This window comes from Coffea eugenioides, chromosome 6 (genome assembly GCF_003713205.1).
Source record: "Coffea eugenioides isolate CCC68of chromosome 6, Ceug_1.0, whole genome shotgun sequence".
NCBI lineage: Eukaryota > Viridiplantae > Streptophyta > Magnoliopsida > Gentianales > Rubiaceae > Coffea > Coffea eugenioides.
The window spans coordinates 13,735,388-13,759,515 of NC_040040.1; the positions used below are offsets into that span (position 1 = coordinate 13,735,388).

General features: G+C 35.6%; 2 protein-coding genes across 2 annotated transcripts; one reads left to right on the plus strand and one right to left on the minus strand.

Annotated features, from left to right (window-relative positions):
• Nucleotides 1–524: 524 nt before the first annotated feature.
• Nucleotides 525–6,457, plus strand: LOC113774544 (preprotein translocase subunit SECY, chloroplastic). Its single transcript, XM_027319085.1, has 8 exons — nucleotides 525–802; nucleotides 2,237–2,391; nucleotides 2,481–2,866; nucleotides 2,955–3,254; nucleotides 3,361–3,450; nucleotides 4,144–4,267; nucleotides 4,845–5,008; nucleotides 5,918–6,457. The coding sequence occupies exons 1-8, from the start codon at nucleotides 588–590 to the stop codon at nucleotides 6,140–6,142; spliced, it is 1,659 nt and encodes a 552-aa protein (XP_027174886.1). The 5' UTR covers nucleotides 525–587; the 3' UTR covers nucleotides 6,143–6,457.
• A 390-nt stretch (nucleotides 6,458–6,847) lies between these two features.
• Nucleotides 6,848–15,339, minus strand: LOC113773381 (cyclic nucleotide-gated ion channel 17). The gene is made up of 7 exons (XM_027318014.1): nucleotides 15,084–15,339; nucleotides 14,048–14,603; nucleotides 10,956–11,168; nucleotides 10,534–10,835; nucleotides 9,552–9,663; nucleotides 8,366–8,602; nucleotides 6,848–7,928 (listed from the first exon to the last, which is right to left on the minus strand). The coding sequence occupies exons 1-7, from the start codon at nucleotides 15,110–15,112 to the stop codon at nucleotides 7,200–7,202; spliced, it is 2,178 nt and encodes a 725-aa protein (XP_027173815.1). The 5' UTR covers nucleotides 15,113–15,339; the 3' UTR covers nucleotides 6,848–7,199.
• Nucleotides 15,340–24,128: the final 8,789 nt, after the last annotated feature.

Sequence of the window (24,128 nt, forward strand, 5' to 3'; positions counted from 1 at the left end):
GCCTTTTCTGATAATACTCGGATTGGATAATTTACATGGGCCAAACTATAAGCCCTTAAAATGTATGTCTACCCGTATGAGGGCATAGGGGCCTCCTACAAAACTCATTTGTACTCCTACTATTTCTCTCCATATATGTTAATGTTACCTAGCAAGAAAAGAGAAAAAAAAAAAAAATCACTAGAGAGCTCCAAGATATCATGGTCCGATTCTAGAACAGATTAGTCAAAATCTAGAATTGTGATAGTTAGGATTAATTTGATATTTATACTTTTCCCTGTGCAGTGGGTCGCTAACCATGGGCCAAGGATGAGATGGGTATCCTTTCAAATGTTTTGTGCTCATCGGCTCCTAACCCTGAAATGTGGATCAACTGATCCATATTTCTATAAAAGGAGGTGCCTATGGGCCTCCTACTTTCTATTGGGTCCTAAATTCAGTCACTATCTGTGTCTGATGTGCTTGGGCTGAATAATTGGATCATGAACTTAATTGTGTGAAGAAGGGGGTAGTGATTTCTGGGATCTGCAACTGCAAGTGAAAGGCGCAGCAGAGACTGGTCCCTAGTTTGCAAGAGGGAAGGGATAATGTTGATTACGGTCAGAGAAGTTTCTTCGCTTAGCTTCAACAGAACTCTCATTCCATTCGGATTCTCCAAGCAAAACTTCTCAAAACCCAATTCCTATTGTTACGATTGTTATAGGACCAAGGATCAGAAGAAAAACAGCTCCATTTCAGTATGTAGAGCTGCTCTTACAGTTCCAACGAAACCCGGCGCTCCTACCAAATCGTCATCGTCGAGGTACCCCTTTTTTTTTTTTTCCCTTTTGTCTTTACAAATTTTTGAGTTTTTTCTTGTTTAGCTTTCCTGCAAATGGGTTCTCTTGATTATCCTCCTCTTATGTTGTTCCATCAAATTCTTGGCTTTGCCTGCAATTTCAGCTGAAAATCAAGTTTGCTAAAATGTCATTACTCTGAACTTCAAATTTGCCTATACCTTAGTACACACTGTGACAATAAATGACCCATTACGACTTCAACAATGTCAAATCCAAAGTAAAATTTCTTCCTGGAAAATTACAGATATTATATTTTGCTTATTGCCAGTTATGAGAGACCGCTATAATCATGCATATAAGAATTTTTGATATCGTAAAGCAAGCTTTTTTTTGTTATAGCAAGGTTGTTCTATACAGCAATTTCAGCTATTCTACAAAGACCTCACAAATTCACCAGTAGTATACATGTTATGGTTTGAGGGTTGCAGATTGTGCTCAGGGATTTTACAACTGACAATCTTATTTGTATGTGTATAAACGGCTGCATTGTTTCAAGCAAGCCATTCTACTGGTAGTGGCGGATGATTAGTGGATTGAAAATTTACATTTTTGTTAGCAAGTATAGTAGCAGAATGACTACCAGTATAGTGGAATTGTAGCACTGTTGACCTTTCTGGTGGAAATGCTTAATGGAGCTTGAAAGTTGATAATTAAATTAGGTAGAATGATGCAAAATATATAAAAAGCTGAAAAGAATCAGAGATTTTGTAAGAAACTGAACTACAATGCCCTAATGACTCAAGTCTTGAATGTCATCTCTTGAAGACGATGGTAGTTAACTTGTGGAGATCTTGGCTGGATTTTGGGAAGTTTTTGTCATCTGGTGTTTATAAAGTATTCTTCCTTGGGAAGGAGTCTCCTTAGTAGAATTAATCAGTGGGAAATTAAAAGCCCATGATCAATGATCATGGCATTTAGTGTAAAATGTCCCGTTGATGGACATATGAGAATTTGCATGGGAAATTAGAATGTCCTCCATTGTTGGGTAGATGGTTTGTATACATGTCTATCTTAGACTATTACTTTCTTTTCTGATTAACTGTTAATAATCTTGATTAACTTGGTGTTGCCTGGCAGTTTGGTCATTCTGATAGTTGATTATCTTAGATGACCTCTCTTTCGACGAACATCTGATCATTACTTGTAATGTGCCACAAAGATGGCGCTATTTTGCTCAGAACATTGTCTTTGTGCTCTGTTTTTGACATTTTGTTGCTTTCAGTTTTGTCCTTAGAAATCCTATCCCTGATTGGGTTAATAATTTGAGAAAGTTTCTCCTTGGGGCTGGAAGTGTTAATATATTGGGCTATTCTTCTTCTATGAGTGATTTTTCTCTGTGAATTGGCTATGTGTTGATATGATTTGCTCATGCTGATGGTATATTTTTGTAAACCCAGCTGCGAGATTTCCTCATTTGACCCTTTGGGCATTAGTTCAGACAGATTATCAGAGCTGTATGCTGCTTGGGATAATGTTTTGGGCTTCCTTTCTCAAACATTTGAGAGTTCTTCAGGTACCAGGAAGGATAGAGCTTCGCCAAAAGGGGTGGCAGGTTTGTTCATAGTTTATAAATCTGGCATGCAATATTTAAATCACACCTGCAGCTCTTTGCCTATGATTAGGGTTCTTTAACATTGCCAGCTGCAATTGAAGACACTCGCATCGACTTTGGAGATTTCTTCAAAGGCCCATTGCCAGGAAAATTTCTCAAACTCTTAGGATTTTTGGCCCTGTCACGTCTAGGAATTTATATTCCTCTCGGTGGAGTAAACCAGGAGGCTTTTGTTGGCAACTTGGACCAAAACAGCTTCTTGAGCACTTTGGATTCGTTTTCTGGAGGTGGCATTGGTCGACTTGGAATCTGCTCTCTTGGAATTGTGCCATTTATCAATGCGCAGATTGTTTTTCAGCTTCTAACTCAGATATACCCTAAGTTACAAGAACTTCAAAAAAGAGAAGGTGAAGCAGGAAGAAAGAAAATTCAACAGTACACTCGTTACGCTTCAGTTGGATTTGCCATAGTACAGGTAACATATGTACCAAAGGCGTGATTTGTTCCGCATGTATCTTTACTGATGTAATACAATTAAAATTTCTGGCACATGTCTATTGCAGGCAGTTGGACAAGTCCTATTCCTTCGCCCTTATGTCAATGACTTCAGCACTCAATGGGTTCTCTCTTCTGTTATATTGTTGACTCTTGGCTCCGTTTTTACAACGTACATTGGAGAACGGATCACTGACTTAAAACTTGGAAATGGCACATCTCTTTTAATCTTCACAAATATCATCTCTTACCTGCCAGCATCATTTGGAAGGACAGTTGCACAAGCATATCAGGATGGTAACTATGTTGGTCTTGTTGCCATCATCATTTCCTTCTTCCTTCTGGTCCTCGGCATAGTGTATGTTCAAGTAAGTGCTTACTTTTAGGAATTATTTAGCAGTTTTTTGTGTGTTTGCTTATGTGATTGAGTTGATAAAGCAATGAGTTATAACGGTTTCCCAAACAAAATCTCAGGAAGCTGAGAGAAAAATTCCAATTAATTACGCGTCCAGATATACTAGCCAAACTGGTGGACTTCAAAAATCTGCATATTTGCCCTTTAAGGTTTGTATCTTTCTTTTGCATGTTTCTTCCTTGTAATTGTAATTGTGAATGTGATGGTTATACCAACTCAAACTGTAAGCCTGTTGTACGATTAACAAATTGGTAATGATATTCAAACACCCTTTTAGCTTTTCTAAATAAGCCTTTCATTTAAAGAAAGAGATGATTCTCTTGAAGTTATTACACACAGAAAAGTTAAGCTCTGCATGGAAACAAAGCCTTCTGAGGTTTGTATTCCAGCAAAGTAGATGTGCTGTTGAAGGGATTTGACAACTTCTTCATTCAACCTAAGGCCAGCCTTGACATGAATGGAAGTTCGATCTGCTCTTTATTTTTTCCCCTCTTAATCAACCTAAGAAATAAGCCATGGTAGTTTATAGACCTCCATCTTAAAAGGATACAAACAAATTTTCCCGCGCTGTATTCTTGGTAACGCTTCAGTGTTGTATAACACTTCCAAATTTGCTCTGATGCTTCACCTCCTTGGTTGTTTGGGTATACACATACTTATGATTAGGTCTATAAACTGTAGATAACATGTAATGGTTTGCTCTTCCAGTCAATGGTATATTGTCTTGCCCTTTTAACTTTGTTTGTTCTTGCGTTGTTTTTATGTATGCAATTTAGACTACAAAGTTCTTTTTGTGTTATACATTATGAACCTGCATCACATTTATTGTACTTCTGAACCAGGTCAATAGTTCTGGAGTGATGCCAATTATCTTCTCTACATCTTCACTAGCTCTTCCTGCTACACTGGCTCGCTTCACTGGTTTAGAAGTGCTGAAAAAGGCTGCATTATCCTTGAATCCTGGGGGTAAGATGCGTAATCTAAGTTAGCCATGCAAATGCAGAGTTAGTTCACCACATTTTTAACTGCTTATCAAGTTTTTGGTTTGATTTTACGTGTATCTTGCCTATAAAACTTTACTCCTGAAAAGTTACAAAATGAATATTTTGTTATAGTTTGGTAATAGTTAGTTTTGATTGTATAGAGATTCTTCTTGTGACAAGGAAGGGAAAGAAGGTGCTTTGGAGCAAATTAGGCAAAGGGAAGAGAGAAGAAAAGTTTCAGTGTGGTACAGATATTAGCTTAATAAAGTGCTAACTTGAAGGCATATAATAAGTGTATGGAGGAGTTGCTAAATGAGTTTGATGATTAAGATTTAAAGTGAATGCTTTGGTGATTTTCTCATTATTCTAATATTCATAATCTTGTTTTAGTGGACTTGAGAGCAAAGGCAAGGGAAAAGATAAATACAGACTAGCATGTCACAAAAGAAGAAACAAAGAAAAGAAATTTGTTGATAATCAGCATCTGGAACAAGTTGGTTTCTGTTTCTGTTAATATATCATTCAGCTTGTGGGTGACTGACTGAACCTTTTTCTTTTAGGTTCTTTCTATCTCCCAACAAACATTCTTCTGATTGCCTTCTTCAACTACTATTACACTTTCCTACAGTTAGACCCAGATGATGTTAGTGAACAGTTGAAGCGACAAGGAGCTTCAATCCCACTTGTCCGTCCGGGTAAAAGTACTGCAGCATTTATAAAAACGGTAAGCTATAACCACATGCAACTTTTCATCGTTAGTTAAATCTCTTCTATTAACTGTATATTTGATTATTCAAATAGTAGTATCATGTTCTAGCAGAATTCTGACCTTGTCATTTACTAACATGTAGTGCTGAGTTAAGAAAGGAGTTGCTGAGAAATTTCATAGTCTCTTGTCGTGTAAACAGTTGTGCAAACTTTCTAAGTGATTAGTCAATTGAAAACTAAGAAACCTGAAAAAGTGCTTTATCCAGTTGAATGGTCGAATTATTTTTTGCTAATTTGGTTAGTATTCATTTTTACATCCTTTGAAGATCACCATAACCAACACTTCTTGTACATCCTTCAAGCATGTTTAATATAGAGATAAGTTTAAGCATATCTAATGAGAATTATTTTTGTGTTCTTGTAAACCAAATTTGATACTGCTTGAGGGAAACTAAAAGGTTTTCTCAGAAATTCTTAATGATGTTTAGATTTTTGCATAAATATAATGAACAATGATGGAAAAGAGGGTAAAACAGTACTATGCGTTGTTCTAGCTGAAAGCTTAGTTGGTTGGCAGACAACCAAGAATGATCTCAAAATTTGCCAGCATTTTTATCTGGCCATATGTATAAGCATAAAGTACAGATTACTGTAAGACACCAGAAAATGAAAATTAAATTTTCATAGTACAACTCTTTCCCGATAACTTGTACCTCTGGTGATTCAAAGGTGGCAGATTTACCCCATCAGTGAACATAATATGGGTTAAGTTATCCTATTGCTGAGGTCATTGTCGATTTTGTGATTCCTGCACACAAATTATAGTATGTTGTGTCTCTGTCTTGCACAAGGTTTTGATAGCATCTCTATTGAGTCAGAAAAAAACTAATTGATGTAAATTTGTCCCTTACCATCAAATTCTCAGGTCCTCAGCCGGATATCAGTTCTTGGTTCAGGATTTTTGGCAATTTTAGCCGCCGGTCCTGCTGTGATTGAACAAACAACAAATCTGACTGCCTTTCGAGGATTTGCAGGAACGTCAGTTCTCATCCTTGTTGGTTGTGCTACAGACACTGCAAGAAAAGTTCAAGCAGAAATAATCTCGCAAAAGTATAGGGACATTGAGATCTATGACATTGGCAAGTACTGATCATAAGAGAACAGTCAGAGCACAGCTGGTAAATGCTGCAGATATTTGCATCTTAAAAGTCAGAATACAGTTACAGTAATTAGAGTTTCAACTGAAGAGTTCATTCGTTGTGTCTATGTATATTCTTGCTCGGCCGATGGATAAATTTTCCTTTAAAGCTTTTTCCCATGGATCTTCATTATTGTGCTTGACGAGAAGAGAAGCCCTTGAACATGTAAAATAGTATGTAGTATTGGCGTATAGTTGCCACATCAACATTACAGAAAATTTGATTTCTAAAGTTCTATTGGATTTTAAGAGAGTATAGAGATTGAAGACCTGTGAACAGAATTACCGCTCTCATTCGAGAGCAAATGACACCTGGTAATTTATGATCATAAAACCAAAGCTACTCGTTACTTGTGGGGAAAAAAGTCTTGTGGGAAGCAGCGTGCAAAGTTGGGGAGTAATTTGATTACTTCAACTAATGTCTAGCTAAAAAAAAAAAAAAAAAAAAAACTAATGTCTAGCTAAAATTAGTGAAGACTAAGCTGTGAAATATACAACAAATGACACTTTTCTGGAGATATCAAGTTTTCTATAATTGAAAATGTTACTAGCGTTTTTGGAAACTCCAGATGCATAATTCTCCAGGGCTGTTCAGCGTTACTAGTGATTTTGTGGGAAGGTAACACAGCACCGCATGATCATATGCTAAAGTCTATATATGTAAACTATTATCACTTATCACTTAAATTTCATACAATGCATACATGTTAAGTCTACACTTCTTGCCAGACGCAAAAACCAATGTCAGGCATGCAGTTACAAGACCGATGGCAGCTCAGTATTCCTCCATTTTGCACCAAAATATTCTAATGAGATTTTTACATCAGTTTGAGCAACAAAGCCAACGATCACATTGAAGCACTATACTTAAACGTCCTTATGCACCAGGGTGGTGGAAACCAGATTATGGACCTCAAACTGGGATATTTCCATCTTATGCAAACATCTGTATGTGTCTGCCTTCGGCATAAACTCTTGCTGGCATAAATATCTAACAGCTGATGACACGCTAATCTTCAAGCTCAGCCGAAAAGTCAGGTTCTTCGGGTTTCTGTAATTTAGGCAATCCTCCACCTTTAAGCTTCTGAGCTCCTCTCCTTGTGCTTGCAGCAAATCTTGAGGCTAATATTGTAACTCCAAGGTGTGATTTTGCTGGAGTGGAGTTTGAATTGGCGGCCGAATCACCTTGTTCCTCTTCGTGCTCATTTTCATCTTCTGTCCTTCCATCTAGAGCAAAGGATTCCATTGCAAGAAGATCTTTTGCCGTCATCCTCCTCTTATGTCGTCTCCAAGCAGCCTGTATGAAGCAGGCAGCCCATCTTCTCCAGTGGTGAGAGTAGAACCGGAATGTATGCTGTAACTTCTTGCTATGAAGTCGTCTAAACTGATTAGCAACAAACTTGAGATCTTCAGCTCGCAATGCAAAGGCCTCTACTTCGATAAGTGCTCTAACTGTCCTAGTTGAAGAGGGCAAGTTGATAGTTGACTTAGGAAGTAAAGCCCAAGCAAGTAGCTCCTCCCCACAAAAATCTCCAGGCCCCAATGAAATGGTATTGAAAAAACCAGTCCGTCCCCCATTTGTAGTTGAACTCTCAAGTCGCCCTCTGATAATGAAGAGCATCTCTGTCACAGGGTCACCCTCCCGTACAATGTAAGTACCCTCGGTGCTCAAGGAGGAGACTAGACGTTCACATATTGCATCAAGCAACTGATCATCCATCTGGGAAAAGAATGGGACCTAATATACAATACAAGGAAAAACACAGAGAAAAGGGTAGATTAGCTGGAGCAGAAGTATTTGACATGGATAATTTAAACGAACACAAAGAATGCCCTATGACATGAATGGAAGGATTAGGGGACGTGACCTGTCCTGGACAGGCATATTTGTACTAACCAACCATGAATGGCTTAATTATTTTACAGTTTAGAAGTTAATCATGAGATGATAAAAGACATAAACTTGACGGGAAACTAGTGATTGAGGATTATGCAAACTAACTCTTTAAAACATTTTAACTCTTCTCTAAGGCTGCTTTTAACTCATCTCTAAATCTAAATGCTTTTCAACTGGACTGCAGTAGCAAATTATGGAGCACATAGTTTCTTCCTATATAATGGCTTAATCCCACACCTTTTATAGTTTAACAAATTAAGTTTTCGAAGGAACCTTACACGCCGAACAAGGTCCAAGCAGAGGTGGCGCTGGATGTCACGACGAAGATCAGCAGGTAAGCCACGCAGTGTAGCTTCTTCATCTACTCCTCGAGTTGCAACCCACTTATATTGAACAAATCGTCTGACACGCTGTCTAAGATCTTCAGGGAGTTGACGATGTCTCATCCACTCTTCAGTGTCTCTTCGCTTGAGTCTCCATTCCTCAAGACGTACTGTCAACGACTGCAGATATGTCTGCATGAAGAAAGATCAATTATTCAATTTACTTTCCAACACAAAATAGATAGAAATAATGAAAAGCAGGAATTCCGGTTGCTAGTTATTTGTTCATTTACCATCGATATTAACCAGCATTGAGTTGATTTTCTGGACTAGTTATCAGATATTAGGATCTCTTCCAAGTGTATTATCCTATTAGTCTATCTAGACTAAGACTTATGCTCGAGCTATAGATGCCAATTCTACGCGAACCAGCTCAGCCAGAAAACATCTAATGCACAGCCTTCTGTATGTTTCAAAACATCAGAAACTAAAGTAAAAGCCTACCAGTACATACACCAAATTCCAATCACAAGAATTATGCAGAACACCTTGTCAAACATCAAGACTTTGACTGTGTTTCCAAAGTTCAAGAATCAGCATCCATACAAGTGTAACCAAACCAAGAACCAAAACCATTTTATACAATAATTTAAGATTTTATACGATTATTTAAGAAAATATTAGGCTATGTCCTGAAAAATTCATGTCTGAAGGATCACCATCTCGCATGTCAAGGTAAACTTTAGTGTGTTAAGTAAAATGAGAGAACAGCGTTTAACATGATAAGATAGTTGTACCTAAAAGTTGGAGATGCCAAAAAGACAAAGCTTGCTTTAAAAAGCAAGAAACAAATAATAAACAAAACAATAAAACAGGGGGGGAGGGTTGGGTTGGGTGGTACGGGGGGAGGGAGTGTAAGCAAGAGGTCTCGGGTTCGACTCCTCCCGCTTACACTTAAAAAAAAAAAACAACATTCTGCCAACTATTTCAGACATCATCTAAAGCTGCATTTGACAACTTGATGCAGCAGGTGCATAAAAATAATTTTTCTAAAAAGATCAAGATAATTCATCAGAGGATCAGATAATCAAAGTCAGCAAACATCAAATGAAAAGCAGTCAAAGGTAAGCGTTTTTTATACCTGCATGTTCCCAATAAGATGTGCAAATAAAACCAGACCCAAAATGGCAATAAGTATGGCAAATAATGTCTCCCCAATAAACGTACTTGTCGACAAGTTTTGGCCATAAGAACTGAAAATGAGGAGAAAATAGAGCTGTTAACATTTTCCCCAATAAGTATGGCAACAGGTATCACAAGCAGAAAGCACATGTAGCATGTGTATATGGTGCGCCAATCTGAAATTTCCATGATCTCAGTATCTGGTTCTTTTTTATAGCCGTGTCAGATTTGATGAAAAGATTAATAATTCAGTCCTGCATATTTTCCTACCCAAACATTATGCGGCATCAACTATTTTGGCCATTGAAACAAACAAGACTGCCAAACCCCAAAACAGGAATTATTTTCTGAAATATGACTTGAGTACTTTTTCCTGGAATTTGTATGCTGGTATATTTACATGATATGTGTTGTTACACTTGTTTAAAAAGCATCGAATGTTCAATCAACATCTAAATTGTCTTTAAACTTTGTTTATTCTGATATTCATTGCTCATACTGAAAGTTTCTATAATCAGCATCTTCTGCTGTTACCATACCCTTACAAGGCCGGATGCTTATGCATGTTATAATAGCATAACTCAAACATAATATCCAAAAAAAAAAATGATGATGAAGAAGAAGGAAGAACAGAGGACAGAGAAACATTAACTTAATATGCGCTATGTGTGTTTCAGTATGACATGGTGACCTCCATATGGGGCTATGTGCTTTAGCCCTTGGCAAAAGGTCAAACTTCGAATCAGTTTTGCGTTTCCAACAACTATGGTGTATGGTTTAACTTTAGATTAATCATAAAGCCTAAAGGCTAAAGCTCAATTCAAGCAACCACAAAAAACTGAGAAATTTTTTCACAGGGACATTTGATGTAAACTATCTCAAAAGGTAAAAGAATAGAGGTGCTTTTCCATTTTTTTTTTTTAACACTAGAGGTAGCATACCTTAAGTTCTGCAAGCCCCACCACAAACAGTAGAAATACTTCTCAACAAAACTTGAGGAGACAACATTTTTATCTACTGCTTTTTCAAATATTCCATACTTGAAATCAGTATGTCCATTAGGATCACAACTGCTGAACACACTTGTGTTACTTGCCCAAGTGATAAAATCATTGGATTCAGGAGCATCACAATCCAGATAACCAAGCAAACATTTAACTGGACTATTTTCCTTTCTGCATTTTGATTTCCAGCAAGACGTGTATCTATCAACGGATAGTACATACCATGCTGCCCCTAGGACCTAAGAGAACAAGTTTAAGTCATAAACAGGGCGAAATAATCAAAACTCAAAACTTTAGGGGAAAAAAGAAAAAAAATGTAAACATATTAACACAAAAAAGCATGAGTCAGAGTAACGTACATGGCTGGCCAACATGTAGAGTAGTAAATTGTATGCAGCTCCAGCCCAAGCAGTTTTTGTGACTAATCCAGTTGCTTTAATAATTTGTGAACTTAATGGGAAAATAAGATATAGCCTTGGTATATACTGGAATAGGACAATCAAAGTAAGGGCATTGTTCTTGTGATTAGCTTGCTGACTTCTTGTTGCTGGTATAATGAACCAAATGACAATCTGCAACATGATTGTAAATCAGAAGTGTTTCATTTATTGTTTCACTTAATACTTGAGACTGAGAGAGAGGAGACAAACACAGAGAGAGAGAGAGAGATGAACGAGACAACCAGCTCACGAAAGAGACAACAGCTCACAAGAAAGTAATACCAGGTATCAAGTTACTTGCGCCAATTTATCATGATAGTTTATTAAGAGGAATCAACTTGATGCCAGCTTTTCCCCAAGACTAGAAAGTTATAAAAAATGGAGGCCGGTGTTTAAGATTTCTTTCAAATTGCTCTAAACCCTTTCATGACTAAAAGATCTTATACAAAAAGAAATAAAAAAGATGGAGGTGCCGACCCAGGTACAAGCATATTAGCTGGACACTTTCAGGGTGCTCTAGCTTTAATATTAGGACACTATAGACCACAATACCATCGTTCAAGATTGACATCCACCCATTCAGAAGCAACTATGTACTATACAAAGGGAATTCTGGTCCCAACATATATTCTCAAGTGCTAGCTATTTGGTGTTAAAGGGAATTCTGGTCTTACATGCCGTATTCAACCAGGAAGCTTAAAAAAAAAATAAAATAAAAATTTAAGTGCAGCTGTCCTATTAAATTTACTATTCGACACAAATTCTTCTCATCCCTAATCACTCTATTCCACCTCATCCAGCTTATCCGGCTTAAAACCACATTTGTAAGCCATTCTATAGTTCCCCTCCAGTGAGTTCCATGTCTCCCGTAATGACACCAACAGCTATACATTCTTCCTCACAAGGGCTTCTAGAAGGTATTGATGTCAATCAGAACACCACCCTAGAAGGTGTTATGACAATTTTCCAATCAATTACTTCGTACTTTCTCTTTCCATCTGGTCCTTTTTACAGGAACGCTCTTTCCATTTTCTCATTTTTTCATCCAGTGAAACAAAATTTGCAAAAACAAAATGTCTTACCCTCCTCTTGACCAAACTCAAAAAATGATGCTTTGAATTAGACCCACAAAATGTCTGTAGAGATGCATTAATTAGGTGCAACTTTATTCTTCTGGTAGTTAACATCAGTTAAAGTGGCTGAAAATACATCCCACATGAAAGAATTGATTTCCCAATAATTAATTAATCATTTTCTTTCTTGCATGATGAAATTGTCTTCTCATACTTTAGCATGCTAGTGGGAGATGGACAAATGCAGATAGATGACAAAAAGGAGTTTACATACTTCCCTCTTATTACAGGTAAAGTATTTGCACAATCTTCTAATAACAGGAGCAGCTAAGCAATGTGCACCCATGGAGAAAAATTGCAGAGCATTCACAACTATGTTGTTTACACTCAACTGTTATACTCTAAGGAAGAACATGCTTCAAAAAATATTATTTGGCAATTTACTAATTTGATTAAACAAGTAATCCGACATGGCCCAGTAACTTCCATGAAACTGATTTTAACCCATGAACAAGGACAATGCAGACAATCTATACTAACTGAGCCCTTTTGACGCCAAGCAGAGCCTCACACACTTAGGCCCTGTTCTCATTTGTAGTAGATTTTGCAAAAGCTGATTACTGAGAATTTGCAAAAAGAAAGAGCAGATTAAAGGATGATTGTGTGACCGTTGTAAAGAAGCTGTAAAAACTGATTGTTGATATAAAATGACTGAAAGTGTCGTTAGATGCTCAAAATCATAATATTTCAAGTTGTATAAGTAAATGTCTTCTACTTCATATGTTTTTTGTATAAGATTGAATTTAACAGTTATACTTCTTATATCAAAAAGAAGTCATAAAAAGTTAGACATTAAATATGAATTTTAATATTACCCTCGATATTTTTGTAGTTTGAATAAGCTTGGAATGGTAAAATTATCCAATGAAAGTAGATCAACTTAAGCTTTTCTTGGGCAGATTTCATTTTTAGGTTTTTTGGCCAATGAAAAAATAAAAAATCTAAATGCAAAAGTGAGAACATTAGAAAGAATTGATTTTTCAAACCCAAAGAGGTGAAATAAATCAAATGATAACAATCCCTTAGGGTCCATTTGGTTTAATTGAAATTGTTTTCCATTTGAAAAATTTTTAAGCCAAAGTCATTTTCCAGTAAATTTTTTTAATTATTTTTTGATGTTTGGTTTATTTTTAAAATATTCCTCCACGAACTAATACTCTGAGAATTATCTTCTGCATTTCCTTCTCTTGCTACTCCTCGACCCCACTGAGTCCCCTTCTTCTCTACTTGAATCTCAAATATACACCACTCTTTTGATTCCTAAAACCACCACCTCCACCTCCTCGACTACTTTTAAATTAAAAAGTGGGAGATATTTGACAAAGCTTTCTTCAGTGGAAGAGATAGGAAAGCATGGGGTTCTGGGAAAGACTGAAGAGAGAACCAATACTGTTAACAAGGATCATTGGGCCAGTGGCAACAGGATTGGTGGATCTCTCGCCAGAGGCACAGTAGTTTCTCACCTCTGTCTCAGAAATAGCTGCTCCCAAGGTTGAGAAGAAAGTGAAATTCGCTACAAACAAAGTTTTTCTAGTTTTTCTATGAAGGGTTTCAGGTTTTGTCTCAATCAACCAATTTGTAAAGAGCAAGATTGGAAAACAACTTCACGAGATGCTTTTGAAAGCTGATTTACATGGGAGGATGTGTGAATTATTTTCCTTGTGAAAAATTTTAAAGAATACTAAAACAACCAAACCAATGAAAAATGAGAAATTATAAACGAAACTAAAGATGTATGTATGTTAATCCTAGACAGCGGGGTCTGAAATCATAAACCAAATTAAAGCTGAATATGCAACGATTTATGAGACAAAATGTTATGAATTAGGCTATTTAGATATGCTTAGAGTTGAAAGTCCATGTTGTAACAAGAAGTACCTGTGGGAGAGGAAGTGTCGCAACAAGATCAATGAAGAAGTCTGATCTTATATATCTTTGTGCAATCTTCTTGGGATCCATGACAAGCTCACCCCTACCAAAAACCCTTGAACTTGGTGCTACATAAGCTGTCCTAAACTTAATAATTACATGTAAAAGGTAGAACAAATCAGCAATCGTTCGGAAAAAGGTTACAACAATTCGCAGATTCAAATCCGTCTTCACGCACAATATTTTCTGCTTTTCTTCTATGCTAGGCAAGTAAAAATACAATGGATCAACGAACAATGCCACCAGGCAAGAAACAATGAAAATTCTATTCCATGTTAGCACAATGTCACTGCCTGGATCAAGTATTCGCTTTCGCAAAGGTTCATGGTCCTCACTGAACGCCTTAGACCGCCCAAATCTAAAGCTTTCACGGATTTTACCTCCGCTATTGTTATTCAACAAAGATGATGAAAACCTATATCCAGAAGTTGACTTATCTATTCGGGAAGACTCTGTACTTCCACTCCATGAAAATCCCTTCTGTTGCTTTGCATCAGAATAGAACCTAAGCCAACAAACAAGCACAAACTTCAGCAATTTTCTCTATAATTGCGCCAAAATCCCGGACAAAAATCGGAACTTTCCCTTGTAAATGTACAACCAAAAAGAAAATCTCTAAATATAACACCTCTTAAACTTATGCTGCCAGTTACAGCTTCAGTGTTCTCAGAACCAAAACTGGAAACAATTGAAGGCAAAATTACCGGTTTTACATTTTCTTTAAAATTCATTTCCAGAACAAGCAATATTTGAACTCAAAGAAGCAAAAAGATTGCAACCCTCTTCGGTAAGAGGAATCAAAATCCAATCTTTGGATTCTCCAGTGTTAACAGAATAAGATTTTCTGCCAGAATATAACCAAAAAAATTCTAGCTTTTCAGTTCACTTTCCATTTTCAGCTCAATTTCCAGTTCAACGATTCCACAAATAACTGAACAAAGAATAACAAGGAAACACAAAAAATTGTTAAAAGTTAAGAAAATACCTCACAAGCTTTTCTTTTTTCAGCTCCATCCCACAATTATTGCTCTGAAACTGAAACCCTCTATCTTTGTTTGGTGTGAAACTGAAAACTCTTCTCTCCCTTTGAAAAGAAGTTTCGCAACAGTAAAGTAAAGAAGAAGAAGATGCTGAAATGGCCCCAAAAAATGGCCCTCTTAACACTAACTAGTATTACAATTCAACCCAAAAGAAAACGCAAAAAAAGGGAAAAAAAAAAGACATTTATTTTGGAAGTGTCAGACTCAGTTCTTTGTAGGCTCCAAAATATTGCGGAGAAAAAATGGGGTCGAGTCTGACAATATTTTGGACCTCTTGAGGTGTGTTTGGTCGGTTGGTTATTTGGTTGTTTTACGGATTAATTAAGGTAATTGACAGTCATTAATGAGGTATATTTGTTGACTAGCACATATATATTTAGTTCTTAGGCAGATATAATTAGTCAAGGATTGTTGACCAGTACTACTCAAATGAAGTAGGAGCATAAAAGAAGAGTAAATTGTCTAATCGGCCCCTAAACTATAATTATGATCCGTTCTTGACCTCTTAACAATATTATGAAATTTGTAACCCCTCAAACAAGTTAATGCATAATTTTTTTGGTCCTCATGTCACTTTATACCATTTTAAGCCAACGAAACGAAGGAACAATTTTATCTCATTATAAAAAATGAACGCAGGAATGGCGACTAAAATTATGCGTTAATTTTTTTTTAAAGTGTTTAAAAGTTTTATAATATTGTTAAGGGACTATCATCGAAATAATTTATGGACCGACTGTGGAAAGACTAACCAAAAATGAAGTAATCAAATTGATTTGTTAGTGAATTATATTACAAGAAAAGAAAAGACCAAAAGAATTGATCTGCCAATGTCCAATGGTTTTCTTTGGCACCTTTTTTTTTATTTTTTTTTTCAACACAGGGGTGTTCGGGCCAAGACCCGAAGGCGGCTTGACTAATCCCCTGCGCCTGGAGTACAGCACCACCCCAATCGCACCCGGGCGTTAAGTGAGGTTCGACCCCACGACCTACGAGTGCCGGAAACAGCCACAGACCGCGTGATCTAACCCCGGGGTTTCTTTGGCACCTTCTTGTTCAGTCGCATTCACGCCTGGGACCCGGCAGAATTTGTGAAAGATTGTCAAGGAAAAGGAAAGTGCTGGCAATGGCAGGTTGACCCCAAGAGTGGAGTCTTTCGCCCTTTCCCTCGACTTTATTTTGGTGAGATCTATACTAACTTCCATGAGATTTGTCATTATTGAGACAATCTCCACATGTTAGCTACTAGGGAATGGAACCATTATGGATTTGCTAAATGAGATAAGGATGAATGAAAGATTTAATCGTGTTTTCTAATACATTAAGTTGTGTATATTAATGAATGGCATTTGTTAAAGAAAATATAATTGAAGTATCTCTCTCATTAAAAGAAGTAAAAGAAAGATCTCTCTCATTAACTTCGTCAAAGTTCTTGAGCTAATGTAGAAGGAAATGAGGGGGAAAGCAACGGAGACGATTCAATCAAATTCTCATTTTAAAAGGGTAAATTTCATTGTGTCATTTTATTATTTAGTACTTCATTGCCCTCTTATTGCTCTGTACAATCCTAAAAAGTGAATACAAGCCATTGTAGTTGTTAGAACTTAGAAACTCAGGGGTGATCATTTCAGTGTAATTTTTATCCTTTTCCCCTTTGATTTTGGGCTGTACCTTTTAAGTTGAACTTTTAATGTGCTAATTAAAAACACAACTAATTCGAGTTTCTTTAAATAATTTCCAGTCACTTGTTATGTTAGTTTTTCCTTAATACCATAGTACCAATACATCAATAGCTAATTAGAATTTTGGAATAGTCATCATCCAATATTTTTCTCAAGGGTGTCCACCACATCTAAAATTAATTTGCTCTTGCATTTATATACTTTTCCTATTTAATCTTACATACCCTCTCTTGTATTTATTTATTTTTTTAATTAATCTTATATTTTTTAAAATATAATACCTGAAATATATTTTAACTAATGTTTAATGGGCATCTGTTAGATAGATCATTTTTTCAAATGCTCAAATATCAAGTCCGCATGTGAAAATGCCAATATTTACAATTTTGACTGAATAAGCGCCAGGATTAGTGATTAATGGCGTAACAGATGAGAAAGTGGGAAATGGTACTTTTAAGTGCATTGGGCCATGCCAGTCTTTGGGTCACCACTCACCAGCCCATATTGACTTAGACTTGCCATCATACCTGCCTCACATGATTTTTCTCCATTGACTTTGGATCGAACTATGAAAGTTTTAGAAAAATTAAGAATAAAATTCTTTTTTCTAACTTCGAACTTTTTATTCCAATATCAATTTCTTGTAGGGGAGTGATATTCACATCTCAATCCGCACACTGAATAAAATACCATTTTCAAAGAGGGGTGAGAAGTTATTTAGGAGTGTGAATATCACTTACTTTTCCTTCTTTCCTTCCTTCTTTCTTTCTTAAGCTTCCTTTTCTCTTCTTTACCAGTTTTCCAAAACCAAAACGGGCTTAACAATCTGTGTAATAGCTAAGAAAGGTTCGAAATTATTGTGCATGGAGGGGCACAATCTGTGAAATTATTGTTTGTTTGGATAGGGTATTATTTGAAATATTATTTGGAATAATTACTGTAGCACTTTTTATGATGTGATGTATGTGAGATAAAAAAGTGATTGGGAATATAAAAAGGTGGGTTGGAAAATGTGTTTATGATGCAAGCGAAATATTATTTGGGATAAATTTTGTATCCAAACATTCCCGATCGGTCCTTCAGAAAGACAATTAGCAAAAACTCCCGTACTAAGAGAGTAAAACCATGGTGGAGAAGAAAAAACGCTCCTTCAAAATTCACAAGCTACTTGAGACACTTCTTTGAAATTCAAAAATGATTTCAGAGAACAGCTATCTACAAGCAGATTAATAGTATGAATGATCCTTTGAATTCCAAAATCTATTAGCAAAAACTTCTACACAGTTTTGCAGTAGTTTATTTAGACTATGAATGATAAACTAGTGATTTTGATGGAATATACTCGGCAATTAAAAACAATGTTTATATAATTAGATCCATTGCACTGCTCCCCTTTCCTTCCTGCATTCCAACTCTTTTTTTTATAAAAAAAAAAAAAAAAAAAAAACTTTGGAGCAATCAACTATCCAATTCGTTTTAACCGAGACATAAATTGTTCTAAATATTATTGGTGCAAATTTTTTATTAAAAATTTCAATGCCAACATAGAGTTCAACCAAAAAATATATGATTTAGAACTTTAATATGCAGTCGACACTTGAAGTAAGTTAGCAATCATAATATATGTAGGGTTTGAACTAGGGAAAAGGGAAAAGGAATATATGGTTTCCTTAAAATTTTGAATTGGAGAATGGATGAAATTGATTTTAGAACGTAACTAATTTGGCATGGACGAATTATAAGGTAATAGAGAATATGTAGTTTCCTTCTATTTTTTAATTTGTAGACTGGAAACTTTTTAATTCTTTGGTAGGGATGGATTCAAAAAGGAAAAAGGAAAAGAGTAGACAACTGTAGTGTACGTCAATCGTGGACAATGAAAGCAATTCAGATGTAAATTTCTAATTTGTTTAAGGGATAATTTCAGAAACCTCCCCTAAGGTTCTGACAATTGCAGAGACCTCCCCTCAAGTTTATTAAATTACGCCTACCTCCCTTGCTTTTACTATTTATATAACAATATAGGTCCAAAAGGCTATTTTTGTCTCAAAAATCCTAAACTACCCTTTTTGTACAAAAATAAAATAAAAATTATTTGCCAATCGTTTTCTTCTATATTTCAACAGAACCCACTATACTAACAAACTAGTCTAGCAAATAATCTAATTCCAAATTCTAAACCCAAGCAATTTCATTATCATAGGAATGGATGGGATTAATCAAGTTTAAGAGAAGGAAATACATAATTATGACTATAGAGATCTTCAAGAAATTCATTTTGCCAAAAAAACTAAAAATTTTATTTACAACTAATCACAACCCAAACTTCAAACCCAATGCCCACATCTTCTCAAAACAAAATAATCTAACATACTATCAAATCTCCAAACATGTTAACGTCTTAATATAGAGAAGAAACTTCATCTCCGTAACGAAACCACAACCAACAATTGACAAGCATAAAAATATATAAAGTACTTATTAACATCATAAAAAGTTTTTTGGATGGATGATAGATAAATTAGCAAATTTATCAATTTCAATCCATCTTCCTCTTTTGGGCAATGATTGCATTATTTGTTCCATTATTATTGTGTGTCTCTTCATCTCTTTTTAGTTTGACCATGAAATCGAATTTTACTTGAACCATCAAATCTAATCCCTCAACTAAACTTGTGATTTGGCAATTCTAAAGAGAAGAAAGGAGGAATAGAAATATCTAGTAGAGTTTGAGGAGGATCACTTGTGGTGTGATTGGTTGCAATTATAGACAATGGTTGGTTGGTGGTAATTTGAGAGCGAGTCATAGGATGAAGGGGTTGATGGATGAGAACGAAGTGACAGTAAGTGAGAGAGAATCGTCGTTAATTGTAACTTGTAAACAAGATAGTCGAAAGATTATGTTTCTTTTTCTTTATTTAATCTCATTTCATTATATTGTGAATTATTTATTAAGTGAAGGTCATTGTACTCATTTTATTGTGATAAGGGAGGTAAGTGTAATTTGTAAAACTTGAGGGGAATTGAGTGAAATTATTATAAACCTCAGGGGAGGTTTGTGAAATTATCCCTTTGTTTAAAGAATGAAAATTAAAAAAAAAAAAAAATAGAGAACTCGTCCGTGCATAATTTAAACGCTAACTCGGCCTTTATATAAACAAAACATGATGATAAAAGCTGGTACTTTCTTGCCTTGGACGATTTAATTGAGATTTTATCACTTTCCGGACACATTTGGCAAAATTAGTGCGTGAAAACTGAAACGCAATCGGCCCCGCCTTGGTTTCCCTTTTACTATTATTATGTTGTAAGACAAGTGCTTTTTTTTTTAGCAAGAGGTATCTTCTATCAATATCATCTTCCTCACGCAGCCGTTCTTAACTTTGCGGTGCAGAAGACAAAATTACAAGTTGTATACAATTGGCATTCCTTTTTGCTATGCTTATTGCACCCTTTATCTTTTTCTTTTCTTTCATTTCTTTATTGAGCTCCTCTTACATTACATGCAAAGTACGTAATCTCCTCTCTCTCGCTCTTCTTTTCATTTCGGAGGAATCTGCTTTGGTCTTATTGTGTTCGTGGGTTTGGTCGGATGGATGAGGGGGTAAGGTGTTGGGGCACATGGCCATGGAGGGCTGTGTGAGTACTTTTGCATACAGATGCAGAGTCTTCAATCCTGAGAACTTGGCCCGTTTTGAAACGTGGCTGCTCTGGACACTTTCATGTACTAGTACTACTTTTTTTTTTTGAATTCCCTTTGAAGTTTCTTCAGGCAATCTGCTTGCTTCAGTCGAAATATACCTGATGGAAGGTTTTTGTAAACAAATGTTGATGGTTAAATCTAGTGAAAATTGCGAGAATTTCATGAGATGATAGGGCCTGAAATTACTAGTAAATTAGATTGAGGGAGGATTGAAAAGTTAAAGAGGAAGAAGAAGTGAGATCAATTCTTAATCACGTCTTATTATCATACCTATATTTATACCTGTATTATATACATGTATTTATACCTGTATTATATATAGAGCGAGATAAGGGGTTTGGTGTAAATATTTTGTTGTCATTTTGTGTGTGTGTGTGTGTGTTTTTTTTTTCTTGTAGAGACTGATTTTACTTTAACTATCTAAATATATGGTATCAAAATAACTATCTATGAGCGTCAAATTTAACTATTTAAGCATGTTTCTTCTAAACAATTGGGTTTGTTTGGACAGTAGATTATTTGGCCAAATATATTTACTAACATCACCATTACAATTTTCAATACAGCTTTTTATCTTTCCAATTACCTTTTTATCTCACATACATCACATCACAAAAAGTGCTACAGTAATTATTTCAAATAATGTTTCAAATAATACCCTATCCAAACAAACCAACATAACGATCATTTTGCAAAAACAATTTAAAAATTTGTGAGATAATCATCACTTGTATATACAGTCCGCATGTGAGATTAATCATTTTTCTTGTGAGATATTTTACGGCTATACGGCTGCTTTTGACAGAAGAGAAGCAACGAATAACATCGGGACCGGATCAATCAAATCTTGGGGAATTAATTGTCGTGTGCTTTTGACACTGGGAGTACATGGGAAATGGGAGACTCTAGTGAGTTATTTCTTGATTGCTGTAAGCAGCACGTGCGTTAGGAAAGGACTAGAAAGCCTGGAATTATATGCGGATTCCTGAAGATTGTGATAAATGTTGGATCCTTAATCCAACATTGGACTTATATGTGAATAATTATGTATTGCAAACTGTCAATTAAGGTTAAACCCAATTAAAGTGATCAAATATAGTTTGGGTTTAATGTATCTAATAGGATGTGGGCCCTTTTATGTGTAGAAACTTATGGGCTCCTATTTCAATGATGGGCTGAAATAGGGCTCCAAAGGTAACAGGAATGTTACCTATAAATAGGGTTATGGTCCCCAGGTCACAGGGATCGTTTTAGTTGTCGTATTTCGTAATACCACAAAATACCCTTCCCTGATATCCCATCGTCAGGAAAGATACCAGAGAGAAACTAAAGGCCTCTCTCAAAGGATCGGTGAATACCTGTTGACCTGGAAGGCCACCCCAAATCTCTAGGGATTCAAGTATCAAGTTTATCAATATGGATTCAGGTACGCTTCCGCAATTTTCTTGTTAATTTATTTCTTAATAATCGCCATATAGATCTTGGGTTCAATAGGTGATGGTTTTCACCAATGGTTAAATTTAGATAACCACCCTAACAAGTGGTATCAGAGCCTATATGGTTGATTATTAGGAAATAATTTGGATTTCATAATTTATGTTAATATATATACATATGGTTACACACACATATATGTGCCTCTTGAATTCGGCTGTGGATGTATGCATATTTTTTAATTTGTGTTGAAACATGAACCGAAGCGGCACATAGAATCCAGTGCTTTAGTTATGTTATCGGTAAAGTTTTTTTACTTGTTAATGTTTTTAGTTTCTGGTTTCGTGGGTCTGGCCAAATCACAATATGAATCCAGCATCCGTGATGAATTGTCTGGTCATAATTGATATGTTGCCTTCTTATGACTTCGGGCCCCATGGTAACAAAGCTTTGGTTTGTTTGGTATTAGCTAACACGCACTTGAATGGCCATCACTTTTCTGGCCACGTGAGTTCTTGTAGTCCACCTGAATGCTTCTTGTATCAATCATGTTATCTTCACAGGTTTGGTCAACTCAGACCATGAATTCGTGGGTTCCACGAATGTAAAGAACAAGTCTTCATAAGACTTTCTTGGTCAAATGCTATTCGGTCTTGATTATTTGCATATGTTAGTGCTCATGGCAGTAGTTCATCCACGAATTATACTATGATGATTTGGTTTGGCTAATTTAATATTTATTATATTGATTCAATTTGTCAATAATTGGTTTCTTTGGCCTGTTTCATTATTTATAAATATGTATGTATATATATTAAGAAAATTAGGGTTTATTTACTTTAAGTGAACCCTAATAAAGTTAAATAGGACATTTAAGCCCTATAAAATCCATATGTATGGCCCATTAAATGTGTAATTTTTATAAAGTACTTATGGATTTCAAGAAAAAAAATTTGGGCTTGGATGTTAATTTTGGGTCAAATTATGGATATGGACCTTTGGTCCAATAAGTCATGATTTAATTTAATTAATTTGACCATGTTTGACCACGTTTTGACCAAAGTTGACCAAAGTTGACTTTGATCAAAATTTTTGTTTTATTTGGATAATTTTAAATTTGAATATTGGTATGATTATATATATTTTGGAATAAATTAATTGAAATAATATGCCACCAAAGTGACCTCTATTATGGAAATTAATTTATTTTAAAATATAATTAGTTGGGCACTAGTAATTTTATGAATATTGATCGGCCCAAAGGAAGGTCAATATTTAATGAAATTACATGTGTACTTGTGGTAATAAATGCGTGATAATTATTTGGATTTTACATGTGATTTATAAATTGGCCCAAAGGAAAATTTATTTTCGACATGTTATTATTATCAGCATTTATTACTGCACCAAGATATCACTCACTAGTTAATATTTTTGTCCAAAGACGAAATATTAATGGAATATCGGTATCTTGAGATGGGACTACCATTATTTAAATTTATTATTGTTTTGATTTATGTGAGCTTGTTTTAATTATGTTATGTTTTCTGTTCAGTTGCGAATGATCTTACAAATATTACTTCCAATATCAATAATATTCCTATGTTGAATGGCACAAATTTCAAGTCCTGGAAAGAAAATCTCTTGATAGTACTTGGAGTAATGGATCTCGACCTTGCGTTAAGGAATGATTCACCCCCACCTCTTACAGATCAGAGTACCTCTGATGAAAAGAGAAATAATGAGAGGTGGGAGAGATCAAATCGCTTGTGTCTGATGATCATTAAAAAGGCCGTTCCAAAAGCATTTAGGGGAACAATGTCAGAAACGACTGTAACCGCTAAAGAGTTCCTTCAGGACATTGAAAAAAGGTTTGTCAAGAACGAAAAGGCTGAAGTTAGTACGCTCTTGACACGCCTTGTTTCAATGAAATATAGTAATTTGGTTTGTTCTGAGGTTAATTTAACTTCGGTACCTAGACACACATGGTGGTTAGATTCTGGTGCAACAACTCACATCAGTGTGTCTATGCAGGGTTGCCTGAATTGCCGAAAGCCTAATGATAGTGAAAGATATATCTACGTGGGCGATGGCAAAACAGTTCAAGTTGAGGCAATTGGAGTTTTTAGATTATTGTTAAAGACCGGATTTTATTTGGATCTCAATGAGAC

Coding starts and splice junctions, on each gene's coding strand:
- LOC113774544 (XM_027319085.1), top strand. CDS start 588: ATGTTGATTACGGTCAGAGAAGTTTCTTCGCTTAGCTTCAACAGAACT. Junction 3,451..4,143: donor CTGCATATTTGCCCTTTAAG/GTTTGTATCTTT, acceptor CTTCTGAACCAG/GTCAATAGTTCTGGAGTGAT. Junction 4,268..4,844: donor ATTATCCTTGAATCCTGGGG/GTAAGATGCGTA, acceptor TTTTTCTTTTAG/GTTCTTTCTATCTCCCAACA.
- LOC113773381 (XM_027318014.1), bottom strand. CDS start 15,112: ATGGAGCTGAAAAAAGAAAAGCTTGTGAG. Junction 9,664..10,533: donor TGGGGCTTGCAGAACTTAAG/GTATGCTACCTC, acceptor CCTCATTTTCAG/TTCTTATGGCCAAAACTTGT. Junction 8,603..9,551: donor ATCTTATTGGGAACATGCAG/GTATAAAAAACG, acceptor TTCTTCATGCAG/ACATATCTGCAGTCGTTGAC.